Source organism: Vicia villosa, linkage group LG5 (assembly GCF_029867415.1).
Source record: "Vicia villosa cultivar HV-30 ecotype Madison, WI linkage group LG5, Vvil1.0, whole genome shotgun sequence".
NCBI lineage: Eukaryota > Viridiplantae > Streptophyta > Magnoliopsida > Fabales > Fabaceae > Vicia > Vicia villosa.
Genome location: NC_081184.1, coordinates 86234106 through 86260959, shown reverse-complemented (window position 1 = coordinate 86260959; position 26854 = coordinate 86234106). Strand labels below are relative to the sequence as shown.

At 35.5% G+C, this 26854-nt stretch overlaps 1 protein-coding gene across 1 annotated transcript; it reads right to left on the bottom strand.

Annotated features, from left to right (window-relative positions):
• Window positions 1–15270: 15270 nt before the first annotated feature.
• LOC131604946 (uncharacterized) lies at window positions 15271–17971 on the bottom strand. Its single transcript, XM_058877357.1, has 3 exons — window positions 17029–17971; window positions 16287–16946; window positions 15271–16196 (listed from the first exon to the last, which is right to left on the bottom strand). Exons 1-3 carry the CDS (start codon window positions 17969–17971, stop codon window positions 15271–15273), a joined length of 2529 nt encoding a protein of 842 aa, XP_058733340.1.
• Window positions 17972–26854: the final 8883 nt, after the last annotated feature.

Here is a 26854-nt window from a genome sequence, read left to right as displayed (position 1 = left end):
CTATTTCGCATTTTGGAATTCCCCACAGGGTCAATGAGCGGTTCTCTTCCCCAAGAAGTGTGGATTCCCCGACATAATTGACAAGTGCAGGGTCAAGAGATGCCACTCTTCGTCAAAGAAAACAGTTTGGTATTTCCTCAGCAGGGTCAAGAGATGCCACTTTTCGTCAAAGAACATAATTTGGAATCTCCCCAGCAGATCGACAAATGATCCCCAGCGGAGTCAGTGAATGGCAGTCTCTTTCGGCAAAAGACAGTTCACTCACTTTTTCGGACAGAAATAACGAATGGCAGATTTCTTCATGAAGACAGTTCGTTTCGCTTAAAGATTCCTCAACAAAGTCAGCAAATGGCAGTCTCTTTCGACAGAAGACAGTTTGCTCACTTTCTCTCTCACGGCAGAGATCAACAAATGGCAGTCTCTCCCAGTAGAAGACAGTTTGTTCCCCTAGCAATTGGCGAATGGCAGTCTTTCCCCAAGGAAAGACAGTTTGTCTGTTAAAACATTCAAGAGATCGACAAATGGCAGTTTCTTTAAACAGTTTGTCTGTTTCTGGGATGTTTCATCCCCTTCAGAGTCGACAAATGGCGGTTCTCCTCTTAGGAAAATAGTTTGTTGGTTCCCTGACACAAGTCGATGAATGTGGGTTTTCACCCAGAAAACAGTTCGTCTGCTTTCAAGCAAAGTCATTAGCCCCTCAAAAGATCATGAGGCCATATGACATTCTTTCAAGACGTCAAGTCAAAAGGGAAGATGGTGAAGTTTCTTTATTACCATCAAATGGCGTCTCATCTCCAAGTGTTGATGAGAAGTTTGATGAGGAAACAAACCTTTGAAGTTTCTTTATTACCATCAAATGGCGTCTCATCTCCAAGTGCTGATGAGAAGTTTGATGAGGAAACAAACCTTTGAAGTTTCTTTATTACCATCAAATGGCGTCTCATCTCCGAGTGCTGATGAGAAGTTTGATGAGGAAACAAACCTTTGAAGTTTCTTTATTACCATCAAATGGCGTCTCATCTCCAAGTGCTGATGAGAAGTTTGATGAGGAAACAAACCTTTGAAGTTTCTTTATTACCATCAAATGGCGTCTCATCTCCAAGTGCTGATGAGAAGTTTGATGAGGAAACAAACCTTTGAAGTTTCTTTATTACCATCAAATGGCGTCTCATCTCCAAGTGCTGATGAGAAGTTTGATGAGGAAACAAACCTTTGAAGTTTCTTTATTACCATCAAATGGCGTCTCATCTCCAAGTGCTGATGAGAAGTTTGATGAGGAAACAAACCTTTGAAGTTTCTTTATTACCATCAAATGGCGTCTCATCTCCAAGTGCTGATGAGAAGTTTGATGAGGAAACAAACCTTTGAAGTTTCTTTATTACCATCAAATGGCGTCTCATCTCCAAGTGCTGATGAGAAGTTTGATGAGGAAACAAACCTTTGAAGTTTCTTTATTACCATCAAATGGCGTCTCATCTCCAAGTGCTGATGAGAAGTTTGATGAGGAAACAAACCTTTGAAGTTTCTTTATTACCATCAAATGGCGTCTCATCTCCAAGTGCTGATGAGAAGTTTGATGAGGAAAAAAACCTTTGAAGTTTCTTTATTACCATCAAATGGCGTCTCATCTCCGAGTGCTGATGAGAAGTTTGATGAGGAAAAAAATCTTTGGAGAATTTCTCTTTATCTGAGATATTGTCCAAAATCACAACTTAGACCAGTTTCGAGATGGACATCCGAAACGAGGGGAGGTTGTTTACCTTTTTCTAAGTATCAACACTTAGTTAAAGAAGATGGATTGTGCACCCTACATTGCCATCCATTCACCAGAATCCACATAAGATATTCCTACAGGAGTTTGTCTCCTCATCCCCCGCTAAGTGCGACAACGGGATCAGTTCATGAAAAGATTTTATCAATTACAACATCTCAGAAGCGCCCAAAATTCGGGTATTCTTTGATATTTAAGTCTCTTTCACGCAGGAGAGATCGAGATATCAATCTCTCTCCCTCCGGATAAAAGAAACTTAAATAGGGGCATCTGTCATAACCTAATTTTTGACCCCCCTGAGATGGCATATCTTCAGGATTTTCATCAGGTCAAAGCAAGTACCCAGAGCAGTCACTTCTTCATCTGGAATTTGATTAAGGATGCTCAAAGACAAGAAAACTCAGGCAAAGGATCAATCAATAGAAGGATTAGTCTCTAAAACAATCATAGGACTCAAAAGCTTCACTTTTATATTCACCTATGATTGATTAGACACCCAGTCATCTGAGTACAGGTTTACTCAGGTCACCAGACTAGGGTTTTTGAGCCTATCAAGGACTAAAATCAGGGATCACCTTTGGGAAACCCTAAAAAGCCCCAGGGGATCATTCAAAGACATCAATCATCTTCAAATAGCTCATATGACAAGATCCACTGGACATCACACCTCAATTCAAAGCCTACAGTCATCATTTTCATCTGGTCGACAATTAGGGTTTTTAACCTAATTCATCTGGATAGTTGACTTTTAATCAGGGCATGGATCCAAAACTCAAGACATGATTCAAGAACCTCTACTACCTCAATATAACCCATTTACATCACTCATTTGAGGAGAAGATCTTAATTCCACACAAAAGTCCAAAATCTCACTTTATCTGGAAAAAGTCAACTGTATGGGATCACCTTTGACTTTTAAGATTTTTGGTCAAACCATGAATTTCAAAGATCAATATCATCAATATATGGATATTAAAGTCATTTGACCAAAGAAATTCAAGAAGAATCATCAAGGAGCAAAAAGTCGGGAATTAGGGTTTTTGAGGGCATTGTGGGAACTCAAAATTTCACCTACACAACTCAAAAAACTTCCAACATGAAAGTTGTAGATCTTGCAAAATAAAACAACATCTTACATAGGAACTTTTTTCAAAAGATCAACCATTTGAGAGATTTGGAATTTTGAAGCTTTAGGTTATAAAAACTTGGAAATTTTTCTAAGTGTTTTAACCTAGTTTTCATCCAACTTTGAGCTCATTTTTCACAATTTTCCCAAATGATTCTGAAGAAACCCCAAACTAATGATTTGAAGTAGATGTTTAGGGCTTTCCAAATTGTGCTCAACCTTCTCCATATTCATTTTGAGCTAGGAGTTATGCTTGTTCAAAGTTGGCCTCATGAAGTGAAATTATAGGTCATGCCTCATTTTTGAACTTTGAAATTTTGTGCACATGACCTCACTTATGGATGCTACACGACCCATAACACATCTGAAAACATGCCATGCATTCATTTTCACCATAGCATAAGAATTGAGGAAGATTCCCAAAACAAGAACACGTGATTATGTAATGATTACATTTGGGAATTTATGGCAAATTGATGAATCACCCAAGGAATCTTCTCACCAACCAATTAGAGCTCATTTCTGTCTCAGAATTGTCCCCTGAGATCAAGCAAAATCGAGGGCTAGGGGATTGATCAAATGGAATCAAAATTCTCATCATTGCATAAGAGATATTTGCAAATTTCCTTCATGGCCAAGAAAACCAAATCAACCTCACTAAGCAACCTCACTCCTCTGCAACTATACTGAACCATTTGCCTATAAATAGGAGGGCATACCTCAGTAGAAAATCACACCAAAGCAACAAAATTCTTGCTTTCTCTCTTCTTTCTTCATACTTAGTTTTTTCAAAGGTCCTTTGGCAAGAAGACTCGGATTCTTCAAACCAAAGCTCTCTCTTTGGAAGTAAGTATTCAAACACATTGGGGGAAGCATTTAGAGGTGATCCAGACCTCTGGAATACTTCTGGGCGTGGAGAATCATCATCTTCACCTCTCACTTGGAGCTGTTGCAGTTGGGGTCGAGCAAGAGGTTCTGGGCACTTTCAAACCAAGTTAAGCATCTCAACACCTTCCAAGAGGATCACTGAAGCTATCTGGATCGTTGCAACAACTCTGCAACACACTTTGATCAGAGCCAAATCTTCATTTTTCAGGTAAGTTTCAAGAACTTCAAACTCTATAATTCACGCATGATAAATTAGAAATGAGGTTACCAACTGGTTTCTGCACCTTTAAGGATCATTAGCCCTCAATCAATTGCATCATATCATGCATATAGAGTATTTCATGTTAAATTTCAGTTTTAGGGTTCTTAGTGTTCATGCGTGCGAATTTTGAGTTACACTGAGAATAAATGAAATTAAAGGATACCATCATGATCCTCGTTCAAAAACGAGCAAAATCCATGTTTACATCTTTAAGTTTGGCTGAGAAACGAAGGAGATAGCAAAATTTCAAATCTTGAAGCTTGAGGTTGAAGATGAAGATGGTGGCGCCATTTTTTGAATTTCCCAGAATTAAGTTTATCTTATTTTGAATGATAGCTGTGTCATATATGAATGAATGGTAGTGTCCCAGTGGTTACAGCGCGCGTCCAAAAGCCTTGCCTTGCCTTAGGTCTGGGGTTCGATCCCCCCTCAGACCTTTTGTTCATTTATTTTCTTTTTTAGCTCATTCATTGCTTTGTTCTACATATAATCATATGGGCTCCCTTCTTAAACAAGCCACACGCGTGGCCCAGTTGGTATTTGTTTTGTTTGGTAACCTATAGGGCGTGGGTTCAAGCCTTGAAGGAGACAAACCCAATTTTTTACCACTATTTTCTTTTTTTTTATTCACAAATTTCACATAATTATTTAACCTATCAAACTAATCCATTTTCACTTCATTTTTCACACACTTGTTATTTAATATACCTATTTTATGAATAATCAAAAAAATCATAAAAATATTATTTATTTCATATATTTTTATTAGGTTTAAAATAGTATGTTTTAAGTGTTTTCTTAAATACTTTAAATAAATAAATCCTTCAGTAGAGTCAAAATCCCTGGAAAGGGTTAGCTTCCAAAAGAAACCAGTCTTTTAATAAATAAATCCTTCAGTAGAGTCAAAACCCAACAAAAACAGTTAGCCTCAACCTTGGGCTTCATACAAGGCACCAAAAAACAATAAATTCCCCTGTTAATAGTCAGCCTCGACCTTGGGCATTATACAAGGCAGATAATAGAGTCTCCCCTAGTGAGTCCTTCATTGTTCAGTAGCCACAACCTTGGGCTTTGTACAAGGCAGATAAACCATATTTCATATGTCAAAGATTCCTAACATCTAGGATCTTTTCCCATAGAGTCATCCATACTCAGTTTATTTAAGAGTCCGCCACAACCTTGGGCTTCATACAAGGCAGAAAATAATATTTCCCCTAGTTAGAGTCAGCCTCAATTCTGGGCTTTGTACAGAACACCAAATAAAACCCATCAAAATAGATTTTCCCTAAGTAGAGTCAGCCTCAATTCTGGGCTTTGTACAGAACATAAAAATCCCTTGTAAATTAATCCCCAGTGGAGTTTTCTCCCAGAGTCATAATAATAATCAATCAATCAAAAAGCCTCAAGCTTGGGCCTCATACAAGCCAGTTAAGGATCAAATCTTTTTTACAGTAGATAGACATAGCTTATCTCTATGGAGAGATCTTTCCTCTATCTCACCACATTCAAACAAACAAACATTACATTTCATTTTAATCAAGTCTCCCATTTAGGATTTTGAAAGGCATGAGCTGGCAGTAAAACCCAGACATGTGGTAACTTTCCCTAATTTGGACGAGCATCTTTCTTTCATTTAAGAGATACTAGCATACTTGCAAACACACAAGTAAGGTCACTCTCTTAATGAAATGAATTCAATCATTCTGTCACTCTTTTAAAATGTTTGTGATGGAATAGTAGAAATACCCCTCTATAAAGATGACTTCATGTCTCTTTACCGTAAACAGAGATTTAATTCTAGCTTCAACCTTGAGCTTCAAGCAAGGCACCCAAAAATAATTAATAATTAATTAGTTCCCCGAACTACATTAAGCTCTGACTTCCATTAGGGATATGTAGGCATGAGGTTCACAAGGAATCTCAGCGAGCTAATAAAATACCAAAAATAGTCAGTCTGTCTGTCTGTCTTTCTTTTATTTCAATTCAATTCCTTCTCCTAATACAAAGGAGAAACTTTCCCAATAATCATTAGCAGCACAAACACATTTAGACACAGAGAAGGTTCATGTAGAGTACTACAGATATGTAGGGTGTTTAAACACTTCCCTATGTATAACCGACCTCCCGGACTCCAGAATTTCTAGTCTAGGTGAATCCCCACACTTAGCAAACTCCTAGGGTTTAGTTGAGATCTTTTTTCCCCTTTCCTACTCGTAGGACAAATAAGAAAGTTTGTGTGATATCGTAGGAAGAACTGAAACAAAATTCATCCCACCACGGGCGCATTCTCCTTCCAAATTTCGCGTGAAGGGTCTAGCGTGCCGTCCTTCCAAGTGAAACGGGGAGGTAAAAAAAAGACAACCACACAAGTTCCTACGTACCTCCTTATGGAGGATCATAGTCTACGTAGTTCGGGGAAGGGTTGTACGCTCTTAGGATTAGAATTTGATTTGATATGGTTTGAAGGCTTTTTGAATGGCCTATCGTAGTTTTGAATGAGGATGAAAATCCGTAGTTTGATTTGAAGTGTTTTGAATATTTTAGATTTGGGAAGTGTTTTAGGATTTGGGCGTACAACCCTGATTTTAATTTGTACTATTAACCGCAATGATCGATAGATTCGATCACCATAGTTAAAAGATTAGTAGTTGCATCATTACCAATTTTAATTGATTGATTCAATTATCACAAATAACGAATAAAGGTATTTTTTAGGAATTTTTGTAATTTAATTTGTGCCATTATCCCTCGTAATCGATTGATTCGATTAAAAAGAACAATGAATTGAAGGGAGAAAAATAAAAAAGTTAATCATCACAACTAATAAAATAGTTGAAACCATTTAACTAAATAAAAATTAATTACATTTTAATTAAATAAACATTTTAATTAAAATTATTGTTGCCCATCACGATTAATCGATTTAATCGGAACGAACAACAAATTGGATTTTTAATATCAATATCATATATTAACTTATTTATGAAAAATGATTATTATTATATTAATAGATATATAAAAAAGAAATAATTAAAACAAATATATTAATTAGAATTATTTTTAGTTTATTAAGATTAGGATTCAGTGTGGCTGACTTGAGGGTTCATGACATAGGTACTAATTCTGGGGCCTTTGGATCTGGCTGAGTGGTGATTTAATAGTTAGATTTTGAAGGCACATGGTGGACCTTATAGACATGCGCTCATGGGATCAAGGCTAGAATTCAAGAAAAAATATATGTGGGAGCTGGGTATCGAACCCACGCCCCCAGACTCAAACCACACCCTTGCCAACTCAACCATGGTACGCACGCGTTAAAGAAACGCACTCATCAAAATATATAAAAAAAACAAAGGACAACAAACATGGAAACGCGCGCAAATTTGAATCGGCCAGTAACGCACGGACACATCATCGTCGTCCCCAACATATCTGAGGATTTCTGCAAAAGTTAGCTACGAATTTGCTAGAATTTCGTTCGTAGCAAACTCACCTGAAAAATGACGAATAACATGTATGCACAAATAAATGTTTCGCGACCCATTCGTTCTCTTCGTCCCAACCACACGAATCCAACCATGCCCTTGATTTAACTTAATTTTAGCCCTAAGGAAAACCCCCAAATTTAAATCAAGAACCCTAACTTATCCATCAATGGTGATTCGTATCAAACATGCCCAGAAATTGAATTAATGATCCATAAACATTCACAGCATCAATAACAATCACAATACACAATTAAAAGCCTATGGGAATGCATAAAATAGTCCAATCGAGCCAAGTTTCAGAGTCACATACCTTGGCCAATTGGAGGTTATTCTGGGGGTACTGAAGTCGTGTGATGATCCCAATTGATTCAGAAAGCTCCAAGGAACGCGTGGCTATCTTCAAACCTCTTTGGAATGCCTTAAATCTTCGAAACCGAATCTTGATTTTTAGGTGGATTTTCTTGCTCGTGAATATGGTTCTCTCTGCAGAATTTCCAACCCCTAATGCATTGGCTTGTGTTGTATATTTATAGGGGACAAATTTAGGTTAACAAAATAGTCCACAATCCTTTTGAATCCAATCTTGCATCCTTGAGAAATTTCCATTTAAAACTTGAATGGGATCTTTCTATATTTGTCCAATTTTGTATTAATCTTTTCTTCAATCAATTGTGCACGAAAATTACATTATATTGTGGTATAAATGCTGATTGAAATTGGTCATTATGTAGCCTTTTACCAAATATTTGATTTCTTTTGATTTACATAATTTTTAATCATTATTTAAATGAAATAAAAATCACATAAAATCAAATAAAAGGCTAAAATTCGTGGCACATGGTTTGGATAACATAAATAGCTTGTGGACCAAGATTGAATCATAAAAATATAGGCCCATTTGCAAAAAATTCCAATTTGAACCTTTTTTGTTTCACATGTTGCCCCCAAAACTCACTCAATTTTGACAAGGCATATCTCCCTCAATTTTTAAGCTATGAAGGAGTTCTAGGACTTTTTGGAAACCTCAAGATGTCCTCTATAAGCCACTTTGGAACATATTTTTCATTTGGAGATTTTATCTTAAAGTTATGTCCTTTGACAAAATACTGTCTTTGGTTGACTTCTGAAAAGGACCTATAATCTTTTGTGCTATATCTTCCAAATGAAGCATTTCTGGCCTTGGCATGTGAGAGACAAAGTTGTAGAGAATCCAATTTCCTTCCAAATAGGCTTTGAGTGAGAAATTTCTGATGTTCCATGTGAAAGTTATGGCCAGTCAAAGTTGAGTTGACTTTCTCCTAAAGAAACCCTAATTTGAACCTTTTTGCATTTGTTCATTTCTGAGTTTCTATTGATGGATCATGATCAACCTTTGATCAAATAATGGATATCATCTCTCATACTTGATGTTGACCAAAAGTCAGGAGCTCTGACTATGCTTTGACCATGGTTAACTTTTAGGTCAACCCAGTTGACTGTGGATTATCTGAGCTGTTTGAACAAGTAGACTTTGGATTTGGGCATTGACTTTTGACATAGAGGTGCCTTGGAACATAATGAATCATGGGGAACTTCATTGGAGACCTTATTTTGTTAATTTATTCAGGAGAGTACCAAACCCTAGCTTTAGGAGACTCTTGCTCTGGAGAATGACTGGATGAATCTCTTGAAATTTGAATCATTGTGATTGGAATATGGAAGGCAAATTTTGGGGTATGACAGTTTAAAACACCATAATCAGAAGATTACACTTGCTTTTGAGCTATAATCCAAGTGTTTAAGACATTATACAAGTGACCATTCCATTAATGGCATATAGATCACACTTCTATTTTGATAAAGAGGCTTTATGCATAAAGTCCATTATCCTTGAGCCTCTCCCATGTCTCCTCTGCATCAAAAGCAAGTTAAACATCACAAGCAAGCCTCTACAACTCAGAATAAAGTCATGGAAGCATGCTTGAGTTTGTACCATACCATTGGAACCATAATTTTCTCATTTCTTCACAAAGAAGCAAGATGGTACAAGAGTCACATGTGAACTCAAACTTCTGAGATTTTTCCCTCCACAAACCCTAAATTATGCCTATAAATAGAGGGCCTCACTCCCTTGATCAAATACACCAGAATTCTCCAAGTCACTCCCTTAATACAAGAAGGGCCTAAGCCCATAAAGACAAGAAACTACAAAACAATATCACGAGGGCTAGCAGGCCCTGACAAATCATTGGTTAAGAGGTTAATCAACACATCTGGAAAATCTTGAAAGAAATGAGGTCTAGGATCATGAAAATAACTCATCTTGGCTATAACATTGACATATCTATTAGCCTTACGGAAGATATGAATGAATCTCACTACAAAATCTTCTGCGATAAGAACATTTATGCTTTTCAGCAGTCCGTTGGCTGCTCCATTCTGACTACTCAAACCATTGAGCCTCGCAACAATGCTTTTGTTGTCCGACTGAAGCACAATTCTACTGTATCCCTTACCAGTCACAAACTTAATACCTTCCAACACTGACCACAGATTCTAACTACTCAAACCATTGAGCCTCGCAACAATGCTTTTGTTGTCCGACTGAAGCACAATTCTACTGTATCCCTTACCAATCACAAACTTAATACCTTCCAACACTGGCCACAGTTCTGCAGCATTAATTCTACATAGACTAATGTATTTAGAGAAACTCCCGACCCAACACTCCTTGTAGTCACGGATAACACCTCCACACGTAACTGAATTTTTTTGCTTAACTTCCCCATCCACATTACACAATTCCAACCAGGAGTTGGGGGCTTCCACCTGATATTAGTGTTAACATGCTTCTGTTTAACAAAGACTTGATGCATCACTGCACTATGAAGATTGTTCGATATCACAAAGGAATCGTCATGGATCCTCGTATTCCTCTAGAACTAAAGGGTATGACAGGTTGTGGCCCAATTTAAAGGAAGGATGTTGTTTGTTTGTTCCATATAAAAAAAAAATATGTTGCTTTCATATCATGCATATGGGCTCTCAGGGTCCAAAAGTGTTCTATCTTTTGTATTTAAGTCCCTCCTGCCGTGCTGAGACGAAGATTCCGTCTTCCCCTCATCAGGTATCAGGAACTTACATAGGGGCAGCTCTTGTAACCCGATTTTTGACCACTGAGATCCCACCATATTTTAAATATTAGGATCATCATTATCATCATAATCATCATGCATATATCATTTGCTAACAAAAATACAAAAAAAATTGTTGTTTGTTGCTTGTGCCCCAAGACAGGAGACTGATAAGGAAGAGGCTAGGCAAACTAGGGTTTCGAGACCCACAAAGGAATTCAACATTTTTCTATGATTCAAAGGATTCTCTAATCAATATCAAGGTCCAAGGATGGGTCAATACAAGATCAATCAACTTCAAGTTCACTAGAGGCTCTAATTAGGGTTTTTGACCTAATTCCATTAGAGGGTTGACTTTTAATCAGGACATGGTTCCAAGACTCAAACTATGATTCAAAGGAATCCAAATCAACATTATAGTCCATTCATATCATTCATTTGGAGAGGAGACCTTGATTCATTTGGAAATCGTAAAACTGCAGTTCATCTGGAAAAAGTCAACTATGCAAGTTAACCTTTGACTTTTGAGAAAAATGGTCAACTATGAACGTTTAAGGATCCAAATCATCATCATATGGATATTTAAGACATTTGATCAAATAAAATTCAAATAATTCATCAAGAATCAAAAAGTCAACAAAAAGTCAAAATTAGGGTTTTAAGAGAATTTTGACCTAATTTTGGGAACTTCAAATTTTGCCTACAAACTCAAAATTATCCAAGCATGAAAGTTGTAGATCTTGACAAAACAAACAAATTATCACAATGCAATTTTTGGCTAAAAGTGATTATTTTGAGAGATTTTGGATTAAGAAGGTTTATGTCTAAAAACTTAGAAAAATTCTAAGCGTTTTCACCTAGTTTTTTTCCTAACTTTAAGCCCTTTTTTCTCCATGATCCAAAAAAGAGTTTGAGGAAAATTTTAACAAGTGAATTGAAGTATGTAGAAAGGGTTTTCCAAAGAGACCACTAGCATGAAAATCCACGGCTTGATCAAAGATATATGATTTTGTGAAGAAGGCACCATGAACACTTGAATTCAAGAATGAAGATGAAGAAGTTATGAACCAAAACCATTTCAAATGCAAAGATTCCTTTCTTGCAGCCCATATAAATGGTTTAAAACACCATAATCAGAAGATTACACTTGCTTTTGAGCTATAATCCAAGTGTTTAAGACATTATCCAAGTGATCATTCCATTAATGCCATATATATCACACTTCTATTTCGATAAAGAGGCTTTATGCACAAAGTCCATTATCCTTGAGCCTCTCCCATGTCTCCTCTGCAATAAAAGCAAGTTAAACATCACAAGCAAGCCTCTACAACTCAGAATAAAGTCATGGAAGCATGCTTGAGTTTGTACCATACCATTGGAACCATAATTTTCTCATTTCTTCACAAAGAAGCAAGATGGTACAAGAGTCACATGTGAACTCAAACTTCTGAGATTTTTCCCTCCATAAACCCTAAATTATGCCTATAAATAGAGGGCCTCACTCCCTTGATCAAATACACCAGAATTCTCTAAGTCACTACCTCACTTGAAATTCTCATTTTCCTATCTTTGCATTTTCATAGTGATTTTGAGTTCCACAAGTTCTGGGTGTCAACCAAAGGTTTAGCCAACTCCTAAACATCATTTAGAAGTTGTCCATACCTTCCTCGGCCTCTCAAAGGTCCCCTAACCAAAAATCACATTTTTACCTCCATTAAAGCTTCTTTCAAGCTCATAACTTACCAAAATCTAACCCAAACACTTTCATACTAAATTAGCCTTTCCAATAGTTTCTATTAATCATATAGAAGCTATCCACCACCTTCAAACACTTACCAAAGGCCCCAAACAGAAAATCACTCTTCAAACCTCCTTTAAAGAACACCTTTGAACCAAAGTTGTCATTTTCAATTTAGCTCGTGCGTTTTCAGTTTCTTTGTTTTAGATACCTTCTATATCACATATAGAAGCTATCCAAACACCTGTTTTAGATCTATAACATCTAGAACATGGAGTAATCAATCCAGTTTAGCTGCCCAGAAAGCATCCTTGGAGGTCATTGAAGCTCTCCAGATCATTACTACACTTTTGTAACATTTCCACCATTGAATTTAATCTCCATTTTCAGAGGTAAGAACTTGAATTCGAGCAAACTCATTTAAGCATTATTTTGATTATTTCTTGATACCATTCTGCTTAGAATCATGTAGGGAATAAAAGCCCTAAACTTTTAGGGCCTGATTGTTTGATTCAAGCATTTAATTTAAAAATTAAGTTTTAGGGTTCATACGTATTTTTTGGAAATTCATAAACATAAGTTTGAATTAATTTACAAAAGCTATGTGGTTAGGCTCGAGGTTGAATGCTGATCATGATAGAGTCTTGTTTTGTCAAAATTAATTGAGTTTGTTGAAAGTTCAAATTTTGTGCCATTGTTGTTCTTCGTGAAGAAGATGAAGTCTGAAAATTTCCATTCATGGCCCAGTTTCAAAATATAATGTTTTAGGAGTATACTACTTATAACTACATCGTTTCAACACAACTGGTTACTAACGCGCGCTTAAGTCTCTCTTCCCTTAGGGCGTGGGTTCGATCCCCCCTTTTGCCACTTTGTGTTATTTTTCTTATTTTTCCATTTACCATATGTTTTACATATTATATGAATTGGATGGGTCCTTTGATCAACATACAGCGCTTGGCCCAATGGCTTAAGTTTTAGGCTGTGAATGTGAGGGCCTAGGTTCAAACCCCATTGACCACCCCCCTTTATTTTTTTTATCACTTGTTTTTTTAGTTTCTTTATAAACTTCAAAAAATCATAAAAAAATAGTAGATTAATCTTTTTTAATCCCTTCTTTTTTGTGTGACTTATTTATTTTGTGTATTTTCACATTATGTTAAAAAATCCCAAAAAATATTTAATATTTCTTTATTTAAAAATTAATCAAAAACAAGTCTTTTGTATATTAAAAAATCAACCAAAAATCATTTTATTTTGAATATTTATTCAAAGTAGCTTTGTATATTTTTGTGAATATTTGTTTAGGGTTAGAATAGGATGTCTTTGACTTCTTCATGTACCCTTAGACCATTTCTCTTAAAGAAATAGATATTTAACAATAAAAATCAATTAGGTTTAGGTGTTTATGATTAAACCCTAATTAGAAACTCTAATTCAAAAAACCTAGGTTTAAAACCCTAACTCAAAAACATTTTGATCTTTGTTTATCCATGATTAATTAAGTTTGTTATCTTGTACATACTTGTTGATTTAATCCATGTTTTGTACTTAATTGTTATTTTAACCATTATCTTGTTAACTTCTCTTATGTGTTGTTTATCTAACCCCATGTTTATTCATCATATCAATCATTCATCATTCATACATGAGTTTGAATCTAATGGTTTAGATACATCCATCTATTATTTATTGATTATCATACTCACTTGTTTGTTCTTGTGTCACATGATATCCCACACACACACACTAGAGGTATCCATTGTTGATTGCTTAAGTTAGTTGTTTTTGTCCAAAAGGATGGGAATAATATTGACTAAAATTGTCAAGGTACTCAAACTCCCTTTCCAATCTCTTTATCTTGTGTTTAAAGTATTGTTAAAGCTTTTTACCTTGTATTTTAAAATGGTTTTGTATTGTTAAAGCTCAACCAAACCCTTTGTTTTTTAAACCTTGATACTAAGAGTAGAATTATTCCTGGTGAAACTATTCTTAGTCCATTGACCTTTGTATTATTAAAGCTAGGTCTTTTGTTTTAAAACCTTGGTGTTAAGAGAAGAATTATTCCCGGTGAAACTTCTCCTAACCCATTGACCTTGTATTTTAAAGCCTGGTCCCTTTTTATTTTAAAATTGTTAAGTATTTTAAAGCTTAACCTTTTAAACTTATTAGGTATTTTAAAGCCTAATCTTTTTTCAAAAAATGTTTTGTTAAGTATTGTTAAAGCTTAATATCCAAAAAGATTTTGGCCACTTTGGCCCTTTTATTTTCCTTTTAAAAGGAACTATAGAAGCTCTGACTTCCCTATTTGCACTTAAGGGGTATGTAGGCCTAAGATGCAATGTCTTATCGAGCTCATTTTCAAAAACTTCTTTTCCCATCCCCACCCTCTATTTTAAATAAGTTTCACATAAGATTTTCAAAATGAATGTACAAACAAAGACAATAAAATTTTCAAAGAGGTTCCCATGGAGTACCATGGATATGAGGGGTGCTTAAAACCTTCCCTTTGTATAACAAACCCTCCGTAGCCAGATCTCTGATAAGTTTATTATTTTTTATTTTAAAATCTTCTGTGGGTTTTATTCGCTCTTTCTCCTATTCTTTTTGGAAACAATAAAGCGCAGTGGCGACTCTGTTTAAAAATGAGTTAAGTCTTTCTCATGACTTTAGCCTCACCAATTTCACCGCTACAATAACACATAAGAATTACCATAGAAAAACAAACAACATGCAAAATGAAAGAATATTTAAGATAAGAATAGAAAAAGGAAAGATGAGTTACCTTTTATAAACTATATCTAATTGACTAAATCTTTTTTTTTAATAAGCAATTGATTATAAGATATCGCACTAGGGGTGCAACCCTTACAACGAAAAAACACTAGAGAGTTATGTTACAAAGTAATGGCAATTTATACCAATCATAAAAATTTATCCTACTAGGAAGTTCCTTGTTGCTAGCCCACCTCCATGAGAAAAACATGATATTTGATATCACCTCGTCGAAGCTAAAAACACCTCCGTCAAAGATCATTGTATTTCTCATATTCCACGTACACCAAATTAAGGCTATCCAAATCGAATTTAGAGTAACTTTAATGTTGGTGTTTTTCACCTTTTCTTGGATGCTCCCAAAATTCTTGAACTCCTCTAAGGTAAGCTTCAAATCGTTCCCCAACCACCTATGAATTCTACTCCACACCTCTTTTGTAGCATGGCAATGGAAAAAAAGATGTTCCAAAGTTTCTGGATTGTTTGAACAAAAAAGGCAATCAATGGAAGAGAGATTAGGCACACCTCTAATGGCTAATTGATCTTTTAGAGGTAACCTATTGATGAAGAATCTCCACGCAAAAATCTTAATCTTTTCCGGTATTTTATTCTTCCAAATGACATCTAACAACTTGGTAGTTGAAGTTGGCCAAGCTAACTCCTTTGCGTTTGAGACCAAGTGCGAGACACTAGACACCGTGAAAAATCCGTTTGAAGTTAGCTTCCAATGATAATCATCCAAAGCCAAAATGTCCGGCTCCATCCGTTGGAGAATCAACCTCAAGTCCCTAAGTTCATCTCCTATATTCGAGGCCGAAGCGGAAGTGGAGTAGGTAGAAGCAATCGGAACCGACGGATTTAGCGCATCCGTATCAAAAATATCTTCTAACTTCCACGTGAATTCACCTTGGTTAAAGGTGAAGAGATCACTCACCGTGCAAAGATTGTTGGTTGTTCTAGCAAACAAAAGCGGGAAGGTGACGCGAAGCGGATGATCATCCACCCAACAGTTATGCCAAAAGAGAATGTTTCTTCCTTGCTTGAAATCACATTTAACCCATTCATTAAATCCTTGTCCTCATTCTTCCTCTTTGAAATCATTAAGGATTATGTCTCTCCACCAACGGGAATCATCTCCGGATAAAAGATCCTTACTAGAAGCCAACACTTTAGTTTTGGGATCTTGATATCTCAAAAGTAAAAATCTACTCCAAATAGCCTTATCTTCCTTTAAGATTCTCCACTTCCATTTAAGAAGTAAAGCTTTGTTCATTTCTCCCACATCTCTAATACCTAACCCTCCTTTCTCTTTAGGCTTACACACATTCTCCCACTTCACCCAATGAATACATCTCGATTTAGTATTCCCACACCACAAAAAGTTGCTAAGAAGACTTCTTATATCTTGAATAATTTTGCTTGGACCTTTGTAGAACGAAAGAGTAAAAATGGGAATGGCATTAAGAACGGAACCAATAAGAGTCACCCTCCCACCGATGGAGATGTTCCTACCTTTACATTCAGAGAGTCTTGATTTTAAGTTGTCAATCACTTCTTGCCACACCTTCTTCTTATTTGCGCCTTCACCCACCCAAATACCAAGAAATTTAAACGGGAAGCAACCTTTTTTGCACGCAAGGAAAGTAGTCGCCAAGTTTAAAAACCAATCTCCAATGTCCGTTCCATACAAGTTGCTTTTATGGAAGTTGATTTTCAAACCGGATACCAATTCAAAGCCTCTCAACAACACTTTTAGACTCCAAAGATTGTCGTAAGTGGGCTCTCCTAGAATGATGGTGTCGTCCGCAAATTGTAGAATGTCCACATAGTCGTTAGCCCCGTACTTAAAAGGTTTGAAGTCACCTACCTCCACGGAGTTTTTGGTTAAAGCGGTCAATCCTTCCATTGCAAGAACAAACAAGTTTTTGGTTAAAGCGGAGTTTTTGGTTAGCCGCTAGCATTTTTGCTATGATCTTATAAATACTCCCCACTAGACAAATGGGTCGATATTCAAACAAGTCTTGCGGATTCTTCTTCTTAGGAATTAGCGCAAGGAAAGAGGATGTGATGGATTTAACAAGGGTACCTTTATGATATAAGTCATTGCAACACTTCATAAAATCCTCTTTTATGATGGACCAATTCCTTTTATAGAACTCCAAAGAGAAGCCATCCGACCCCGGACTCTTGTTGCCATCGCAAGAATAAATAGCTTCCTTCACTTCATCTTCTTCAAAAGGTTTCTCTAAGCCCGATGAATCTTCATAAGACAAAGAGTTAAAATTGATCCCTCTAAGCTCCGGTCTTGAAAGACAATCTTCTTTAAAGAACTTCTCAAAGTGCTTGAAGGTGAACTCTTTAACTTCTTCAACCCCTTCTAATCTTCCCTCCGGTGAGTCAATAGAGCAAATGGCATTCCTTCTTCTTCTATCTTTAAGCGAATTGTGAAAGTAACGAGTGTTGTCGTCACCTTCGGATAGCCAAAGTTGTCTTGACTTTAAGCGGAGTATGCCTTCTCTCTTATTAATGTTATCCCAAAAATCCTCCGCCACTTTAAGTCTTTTTGCTACCACATCATCCGGAACGTTACCTGCAAAATGAACAAACAAGTTATCTAAAGCGTGCATCTCTCTCCCATCACTATTGATTTTGATATCAATCCACCCATAGACGCTCTTGTTCCACCAAGCTAACCGGTTTTTAAGAGTTTTCAACTTTTCGACCAAGCAATAGTCACCTCTTCCTCCAACCACTAACTTCTTCCATTCCTCCTTCACAAAGATATCAAACTCTTCATGTTTGAACCACATATTATTGAACTTGAAAGGTTTAGGACCCTAATTCTTCCTATTATCTTTCAACCAAATAGGAGCATGATCGGACACATCCCTCTCGCCTATGTATTGACCCTCCACCTTCCAATCTTCCACAAAGCAATCCGATAGAAGAAATCTGTCAATCCTACTCATAGACTTGCCATTACTTTTAAACCAAGTAAACTTGCCTCCTATTGTAGGAAGATCCTCCAACTCCATTTCCTCTATGAAATCTTTGAAAAGCATTATCTCCCTCCTATAGCTATGACTTGAAGACCCTATTCACTCTTCTAAAGAAGTGATAGAATTAAAGTCTCCACCTATGCACCACGAGCCTTTAACATTATTGTTTTTGAACTCACATATCCTCTCCCATGATCTCTTCCTCGTGTTGAAATCACAAGAAGCATAAACATTCACGAAGTAAATGAGTTTACCTTCCTTCTCCACACAAAGGCCTAAGAAGCCCTCTCCACGAAAACTAAAAATAAGGTTGAAGAAATCCTTTTTCCACATTGTTAGGATGCCTCCCGACGCCCCATTAGCATCCAAACAAGACCACTCCACTTGATTGTCACCCCACAATTCTTTCACAACATTACACTTGATACCACTTAACTTTGTCTCTTGTATAAAACAAATATCGGCATCTCCTTGTTGAATGTGATAACCTACTCTTTTCCTCTTGGCCCGACTTCCTCCTCCTCTTAAATTCAAAGAAAGAACAATCATTAGATAGATTGTATGTTGGTCTCCATCTTCTCCTCTCCCCCTTTAGTGTCCCTCTCTTCCATCTCCTTAAGTTTTGCTACAGGATCAAACTTGTCAGAAATATTTTTTATGCCAAGCTTAACCATAGAATTCCACAGCCCCTCCGCCGCCTTATTTAACACTCCATTGGAAATTCTTTTGTTGCAATTAGAGATATCTTCACTAGAAATAGAATCACAAGTTAAAGGTAATCCTCCGGACAAATAATTTGGCTTTAAGAAAAGTTTTTTTTTTGTTGGAATGCTGGGCATCTCCTAGAATTGCATCTTCCTTCCCATCTTGAAGGCGAATACCAACAGGGTAAATAAAATTGTGCTCCTGCTCCCCTAAGTTCAACACCTCTCTAATTTTCTTTCTAGACTTTTTGCAATTTTTTATCCTCTTGCAATGATCATCAAAGCATAAACTATATTTTCCTTTGTTGTTTGCTTCCTTTATCTTGAGATGCCTAATAGATTTCTTTATCGGCACAACATAATTCTTAGAAGCTTTTAAAATATTTGCATTATGATCATTCTGCCCATGCATGCATGGATCTGTCTCAATGCTGTCAACTTGTTCAATGCGGACCACATTGTCACCTTGGCCCATTAGCAAAGGAAAAGCACTCTCCCCTTGGCCCACTTGCTGAAGATTCTCGTTCTCCCCATGGCCCACCCAATTTGTAGAATTTTTAGCCTCTTTCCACGTCACCCTTTGACCGAAATCAGCCACAACTTTTGAATAAGTAGGGACCACTGCACTTTCGTGCCCACACGCCTCACATCTCTCCATATCCTCTTCCCTACTTTCCACGTCAGATTTCTTTGTGATGAAAAGACCTCCTGGCCCCACCACTTCTATCTCCTTATTAGCAGAACACTTCTTCCCCTTTCCTATTTTCATATCTGCCGCTAAGCTAGCCGTGTTCAAGGAAATCCGGTCTGTGGTACAAAGACTTTCAGAAAGGCAAGCAGTTTCCTCCCTATTTTGATGAATGTAATTAATGTTTTCTGCAGATCCTGAGTAAGATTTCTTTCCGCCTCCTTGCTTTTGCAGTTTTACCTCTCTCACGTCGCTTTCGCAATTAATGGTTTGTTTCAGATTCCCAGATTTCTTGGGGCTTTGCATCACACCATTCCTTGCCGTGTAAATCCTATCCGTATCGTCGTCTCCGCCGTACGAGCCTTGGTATGAGGCTGAAACAACCTCGTCCGATGAAGAAGTGCTTCGCGATGAACAGTCCTCAACTTCTCCAGGATCCTAAATCAGATCTTCAATAATCAAGATGTTGAACCAAACTCCATCAACACAAGCCCTTGTTCTGCTTCTAATTGATTCCAGGTGATTTGTGTAAATCATAATCTTTATCACATCCAATCTACTGCTCTTTTGCATCAAAATTTGGGGGTTCATCATTTTCCCCAAGTCTGCTAGTAGGATACTCATGAATCTGTCGTTTCTGGCAAAATAGGGCACTCCATAAATGGATACATATGCAACTCTGGCACATTCAGCATCGTCTACTTTCCAATCCCTAACAGTTTCGAACCAGAAATTGACCCAGTCGCTCCCTTCTTGAATCAAAGTGTTAAGATCACCTTCGGCGCTCTCCTCTAAAAGGCACAAGCTAGGGCCCAAAGGTGTTGCTGAAATTGTGAATATGCCCTCCTCCAACAAGCTATTAGCCACTGCAAAAGCGTCTCCTGGTTTCCTTGTAACACCTACTTTGGCTCTAGAAAATCTCAGTTTATCCGCTGACCGCTGCATTGGAGGTAAAGAAAAGCGTTTGATTTGCCTCCACCTTGCCCTCAGGTAACTTCTCCTTTTCCCCCTTGATGATATCAGCATATGTTTTTGATGTTCCCGCTACCCCCCTGCCATAGTGACATTAGGGAATTTAATTTCAGCATTTGCAATTGAATAGTTCCGATTTGAGGTATGCCTTTGTAACACTGTTTTATTTGGTTTGTTGTTATTCTGCAAATCTTTCCTTTTAATCCTTGATATGTTAGCACTCAGTTTGAATCCATCCAACCATATGTTGTCCATCTTTGTCTCCAACAGCTTCTCATCCGCCACATTGATGAACCTAACAAAACCAAATCTGTGCCCTCGCCAATCCCTTTTAGGTGGAATCACAATCTCTTCTATCAGTCCCACTTCCTTGAACTCTAAATACAAATCCCTGGCACATCAATTCTCATTGAAATCTGTTATGAAGATAGTCATAACCTCCTTCCTAGGCACCTCTAAATCCTTCCTCAGAATGTCCCAAACAGGCCTTGCTCCGCCTCTGACCTTCCTCCCCCTGACTCTGTGCCACTCTCCCTCCATTGCTGAACCGGTCGAAAAGAAGATACTCAAAGAAAACTAGCTGTTGGTGGAACTCTCTCACTCTCTCTCTCTAGAAACTCTCATCTAAGATTTTTTCTTTAGCCACCTCCCTATGGGGGTCACCCCCAGCGAAAAACCAAAACTACCCCTGCTTCGGAAATGAACTTCCGAAACGCTTTTTTTTTTGAATTTTTTTTGTCTTCGGAAATGAACCTCCGAAAATGTCAAAACCGTTAATATTTTCGGAAGTTCATTTCCGAAAATATTTCTGCATATACAAATTTCCCTCCTTCACTATTTCATCATTTTTCTCCAACACTTTTCCAAACCCTCTCCAAAACCCAATCAATCTCCATCCATTTTTCGTCCTAAAATCAAGTTTCAAACCGTTGATCACGTTAAAGGGAGCATATAAAGCTACAATTTCAGGTAAACATCACTTATTTCATTTCCTATTTTTGGAAGTTCATTTCCGAAATATCCCCTGAGGCAGGATAAGGTTTGTTAGGCCATCAATGCTCCAATAAGTCTATAAATACACACTCTTCTTCATCCTCTCCACACCACAAAACACAAATAACACAAACCTACCCCCACCTAGCATTCGTCTACTTTGAAACCGGCTACCCGATGCCGTTCCAATTTCGCTTCTCGCGCGACACGCCGTTTGCGGAGTTGATACCGTCGCTCAACACGCTTTTGCACTATCCCGAGAATCGAAAGGTTGTCAAGCTCGAGTACCGCTCGCCATCGCTTAACGACGAGGGAGGCATTAAGTTCACACCTTTTGAGATCAAGAACGACGAAGATTTGGCGGTTATGTGGACAACGTTCGACCGATTTTCTTCGAAAGGCCCGATCGAGTTGGACGCGAAACTTCAAATATCGGCGGACGATGTTATCAAAATGTTGACTCATCCCCACCTACCTGTGATCAACAATATGTAACTTTAATTATATGTAATATTATCGTTGTAATCTTCACCTGATTAAATAAAGCGAATTGTTGTTGTTTTTCATTTTCTTTTGTCCAGACATATTTTCGGAAGTTCATTTCCGAATTCCCCAAGGGGGGTGCGTTCGGAGATGAACTTCCGAAACACCACATTTTCTGAAAAAGTAACTTTATTTCGGAGATGCATCTCCGAAATCAATATTTTATATTAAAAAAAACACGTTTTCGGTGATGCATTTCCGAAAACACCTTTTTTAAGAAAAAAAGTACAGTTTCGGAAATGAACTTCCGAAACAAGGGGTATTGTGGTAAATTCACCAGGGGTGGGCAAGAAGGTTGGGAGGTGGGTGAAGAAATTTTCCTCCTCTAATTGACTAAATCTGACGCGTCATATTATGATGCTTCAATGCAATTAATTAAAAGGCATTGGTAGTGGAAAACAACTCAGGTTTCAATTCTTATTCGATTAGATGGAGTGTCTAAAAATATATAGTGCAAAATTTAAAATATGAAAAGTTCATATCCATTAACCCTAAAGTCTTCGCCATCTTTTAATTTCCGAAACCACTCTTTTTGAAGCAACCTCCTACATAATATTAGTGATTAAAAGTATAATTGAATAAATGTGAGAGGAATAATTACCACTTGTTATTAGGGCACAAGGAAAATTCCTTATCCTTTTTCGAACAACTGACTTAACTCATCCTTATTTCGTGATGCATTTTACCTTTTTCCTTTTCCATTATTTATTTGAATTTTTTAATGCGAAGAAACATTTAATATTTTTTTCTCCAGAGCTTTCTTTCTACAAATATTTTTAAAAATTTATTTTATAAGAATGCCATCTCTCCATTTAGGAACAAAGGATAGAAACTTAGTAAAATTCTTTGATGAATGATTCAGAAAACTACTATTATTGCATGGTTTAAAGCATGATGCTACAAAACATGCCTGCAACGTAATTTTAATTTTTTAACCTTGACTAGTCAGAGACCCGTGCTTCCGCACGGGTGATTTTTTTTTCTGGTGTAGTATTTTTGTAATGATATGAATAATATAAATAAAAGGAATTATAAGCAATATGCATAATTAAAAGGAATTGTTTTACTTGAATAGAGTTAGAGTTTTATTGATTGCTCTGTTATACTCTCAATTCTTTGAAAACCGAATATCCATAGGAATCGTTTTGAAATTTGAAAATAAATACTTTAGTTTTCAAATAAAAGTCATTATTGTTTAAAATAAAATAGGCATTGTATTGAAAGTGGCCCTTAAGATTAAACATTATTATCGTATTCATGTGCTAATTTTGTGTGTAATAAAGAACCATATAAAAAAGGACATGTGAGTTGGAGAAAAAAATAAAATTTTAACAAATGCAAATAAAATTTTAACAAATGCAAATAAAAATGAAATATTAACATTTAAAAATAAAAATTATCTCTCAATTAATAGTAATTGTTGATTAAAATAAAATAGCTACTATGTTGATAATGACCCGTGAAATAAAAAAATAATTTGATGCGATATAAAATAGATTTAAAAACAAATGTAAAATAAACAATAATCATGGAAATTTAATTGTATTAAATAATGATAAAAAATCGTGAGATGGAGAAAAAAATAAAAATAAAGATATTATCTCTCAAATAAAGACAATGATTGATTAAAATAAAATAGACATTATGTTGATAGTGACCCGTGAGATAATAAATAAATAAATAAATAGAGAAAAAATTAAAATGAAAGTAAGAAAGTGTGAAAAAATGTGAGAGAAATTTGAAATTTTAATTAAGATAGAGAAAATGTGTAATGGTCGATTAAAAAAAATTAAATATTGAGTTGGTAGTGGCCCGTGAAATAATTAAATATTTTTGGGAATAATAATTAAATGATCGATTATTAATATTTTTTGCGATAATAGATAAATGTAGAAAAATTAAAATGAAAGTATGGAAAAATGAAATGTGAAAGAAAATTGAAATGTTTAGTAAGATTAAAATTTAAAAATAGATTATTAATATTTTTTGTGATAATAAATAAATTAAGAAAAATTAAAATGAAAGTAAGAAAGTGTGGGAAAATGAAATGTAAAAGAAATTTAAATATGACTTCCATCATCCATGGGACCATGGCTTACATGTGATGACATCATTCATACAATAAAGTTGTAGGAAAAATGTTATTTAATTCGGACCAATGAAAAGCTAACACTTGGGGCATCTATTCAATAAAGTTGAAAGAGTGAATATTTAATTTGTTAGTTACAAAAATAACCTTTTATTAGTGTAAATAAATTTTGGTGAAAGGGTAATTTAGACAATTTGGTCAATCTATTATTAATGAATAGATAGTAGATACCCAAATCCTTTTTGGACTCTTGTCACTATGCCAGTAAAAGTCTTTTAATAACAATTTTTGTTTTGTTTTTAAGAGCGCTTTTAGGCTCTATTGAAGCTTCATGTAGATTGATTACCTACAATAGTTACTTTAATATACTATTAAATGTTTAGTTTCTAATAGAACTTTCATTAAATACTATCATATCTTTTATTGGCGCTGATTTACATGTAAATAATTCATATGAACTTTAGAGTGTGTTTGGATGAACCATTTTAATGAGGAAATGTAATATTTTGAGGGAATTTAAAATGATTTGTACAAAATTTATTGTTTGGATACAAAAATGAAGAATTGTTAAAATGATGGTAATTTATGGAGTATTTTATCGAAGTTAAATTTAATCATTTTGAAATGACACCAAAAACTAAAGAATTTGAAATTCCTCTCATACTCCAAAAAATATATTTGTTACTTTTATTTTTTCAAATTTTGCAAATTGGTCCTCATATTTTCCAAAATGACAAAATTTACCCCAAAAATTTTTAAAAAATTGCAAATTGATCCTTAAATTTTTTTAAATTTTACAATTGGGTCCTTCAAATTTTTAAAAATTGCAAATTAGTCCCTACTTTTTAATTTTTTAATTTGGTCCAAAAATTTTAAATTTTATAGAAAATGACCCCAAAATCTAATAATAAATTATCTTAATACTCCATCTAAACAAAATAAATTGAATCATTTGAATTGCTTTCAATTTTAAACTCTTTTAAAATTCTAATTACCTCATCCAAACACACTCTTAGAGAATTGAGAAGAAACATTTGAATTCCATTTCAAGTCACGAGTTTCCTAAGCAATATGGTCATTTCTATCACAAAAATACATTTAAATATGTAATGATTGTGATTTCTTTTATCATGAAAAATTTTATTGAAATATTTGGCATTATTTTCAAGTTAATAACCTAGACAATCTATATAATAGGTTCCTCTTTGATTCGATAAAGTCAAATATGGATTATCTCTAACTTTAGTAAATTTCCTAAGGGTTTCATGCAGATCTTCAATTTTAACTTTTAAATATTTACACACATTTGGTAACCATATTCTAAAATGTACTACATATAGAATTATCATTTAAAACCCAACTCATAAGCTGATATGTTTCCATAATTAATTTCTTATTTTCATTTTTGGAAGATTTAATATGATTTTTAGAGGTAAAATTTCTACTTTTAAATCTATCAGATTCGCTTTTGATATCCTTGCATTTATAATATAGTTCATGGAACATAATTTAGTTGTAGCTTTACTTGTTTCATCTTGTTTGTAGTATGTCATAAGACACAAATTTGCCTCATCCACTTGTTTTGATTTATTAGATGAGTCTGAATTGTTGTTTTCTTTTGATGGGGGATTTTTATTCACCTCTTTGTCATTCTGAAAATTTGGATACCAAAGGTGAAACCCCAGTATGCTTTGTAGCTTATTTGAAGCCTTAGTGAAAATTAAATGAAGTTGTGCAAAGCAAAGTGAATACTCTCGAGTGTACAGTAATTTGAATTGAAGTATATGATCTAAGGATACTCGTTGATGGTACATACCAATGATCGTGATTAAAACAAGTGTTCATTGAGGATGGTGTCAACATTTCTGATCTATGATGAGTAACTAACCTCTTAGAAAATTGAGAAGGTAAGTCTGTGGTAGACATATCTATCTCGTGTTTTTAACAAACTCTCATATCCAACAATCCATAGAAAAGGATGTACGAAATTATGTTGTCGTTCTCTCGAAAGGGAGATTTTCTATCAAGGTTACTTGGTAATCAAGTTAGTACACTATTTAAAAGGTTAAATAATCGTAAAAATCTGATTAAGCAACAAGTGCTTTGAATAATCGTTGATCCATTAAAAACTATTATCACTTACAAGTAATGAGTTTTTAGTCTTTGGCGAGAAAAAAGATGCAAACAGTGAGCATAGGTGTAAAAAATCATGAAAATTAAAGCATAATTCAGCCCACTGCATACTTCAGACTCTGAATCAGATTATAACCTTGTGTTTAGAATCTGATAAGACATTTCCAAGAGTAAAAGAAGAAAAAGTTAACACAATTCAACCATTTCTTATGCTTTTCTCACCTTCATGGAGTTATCCAATTAATTGAGTCTAATGGCAATTGTTCAGACAAGTCTTTGTCAAATTTGAGGAAAGAATATTGGAGAAAGGAAGCTTGGAACATGTTATTGTGGATATCAAGGTTATTAGATCAAGATCATTAAAGATCTTGTGTGTAACAGTTGAGTATCTACGTTAACAAAAGGAATTATCATTGGATTCATGTGTAAGCTAATGTAATATGGTTATTACCACCCAGATTGATGATAGTTCATTGTATCAAAAATACTTGTATATTAATTTTTGAAAATAATGGAAGATATGATTATTTTTCCCAATGATTTAAAACCATTGAAGAATGGAGTAGGCATAC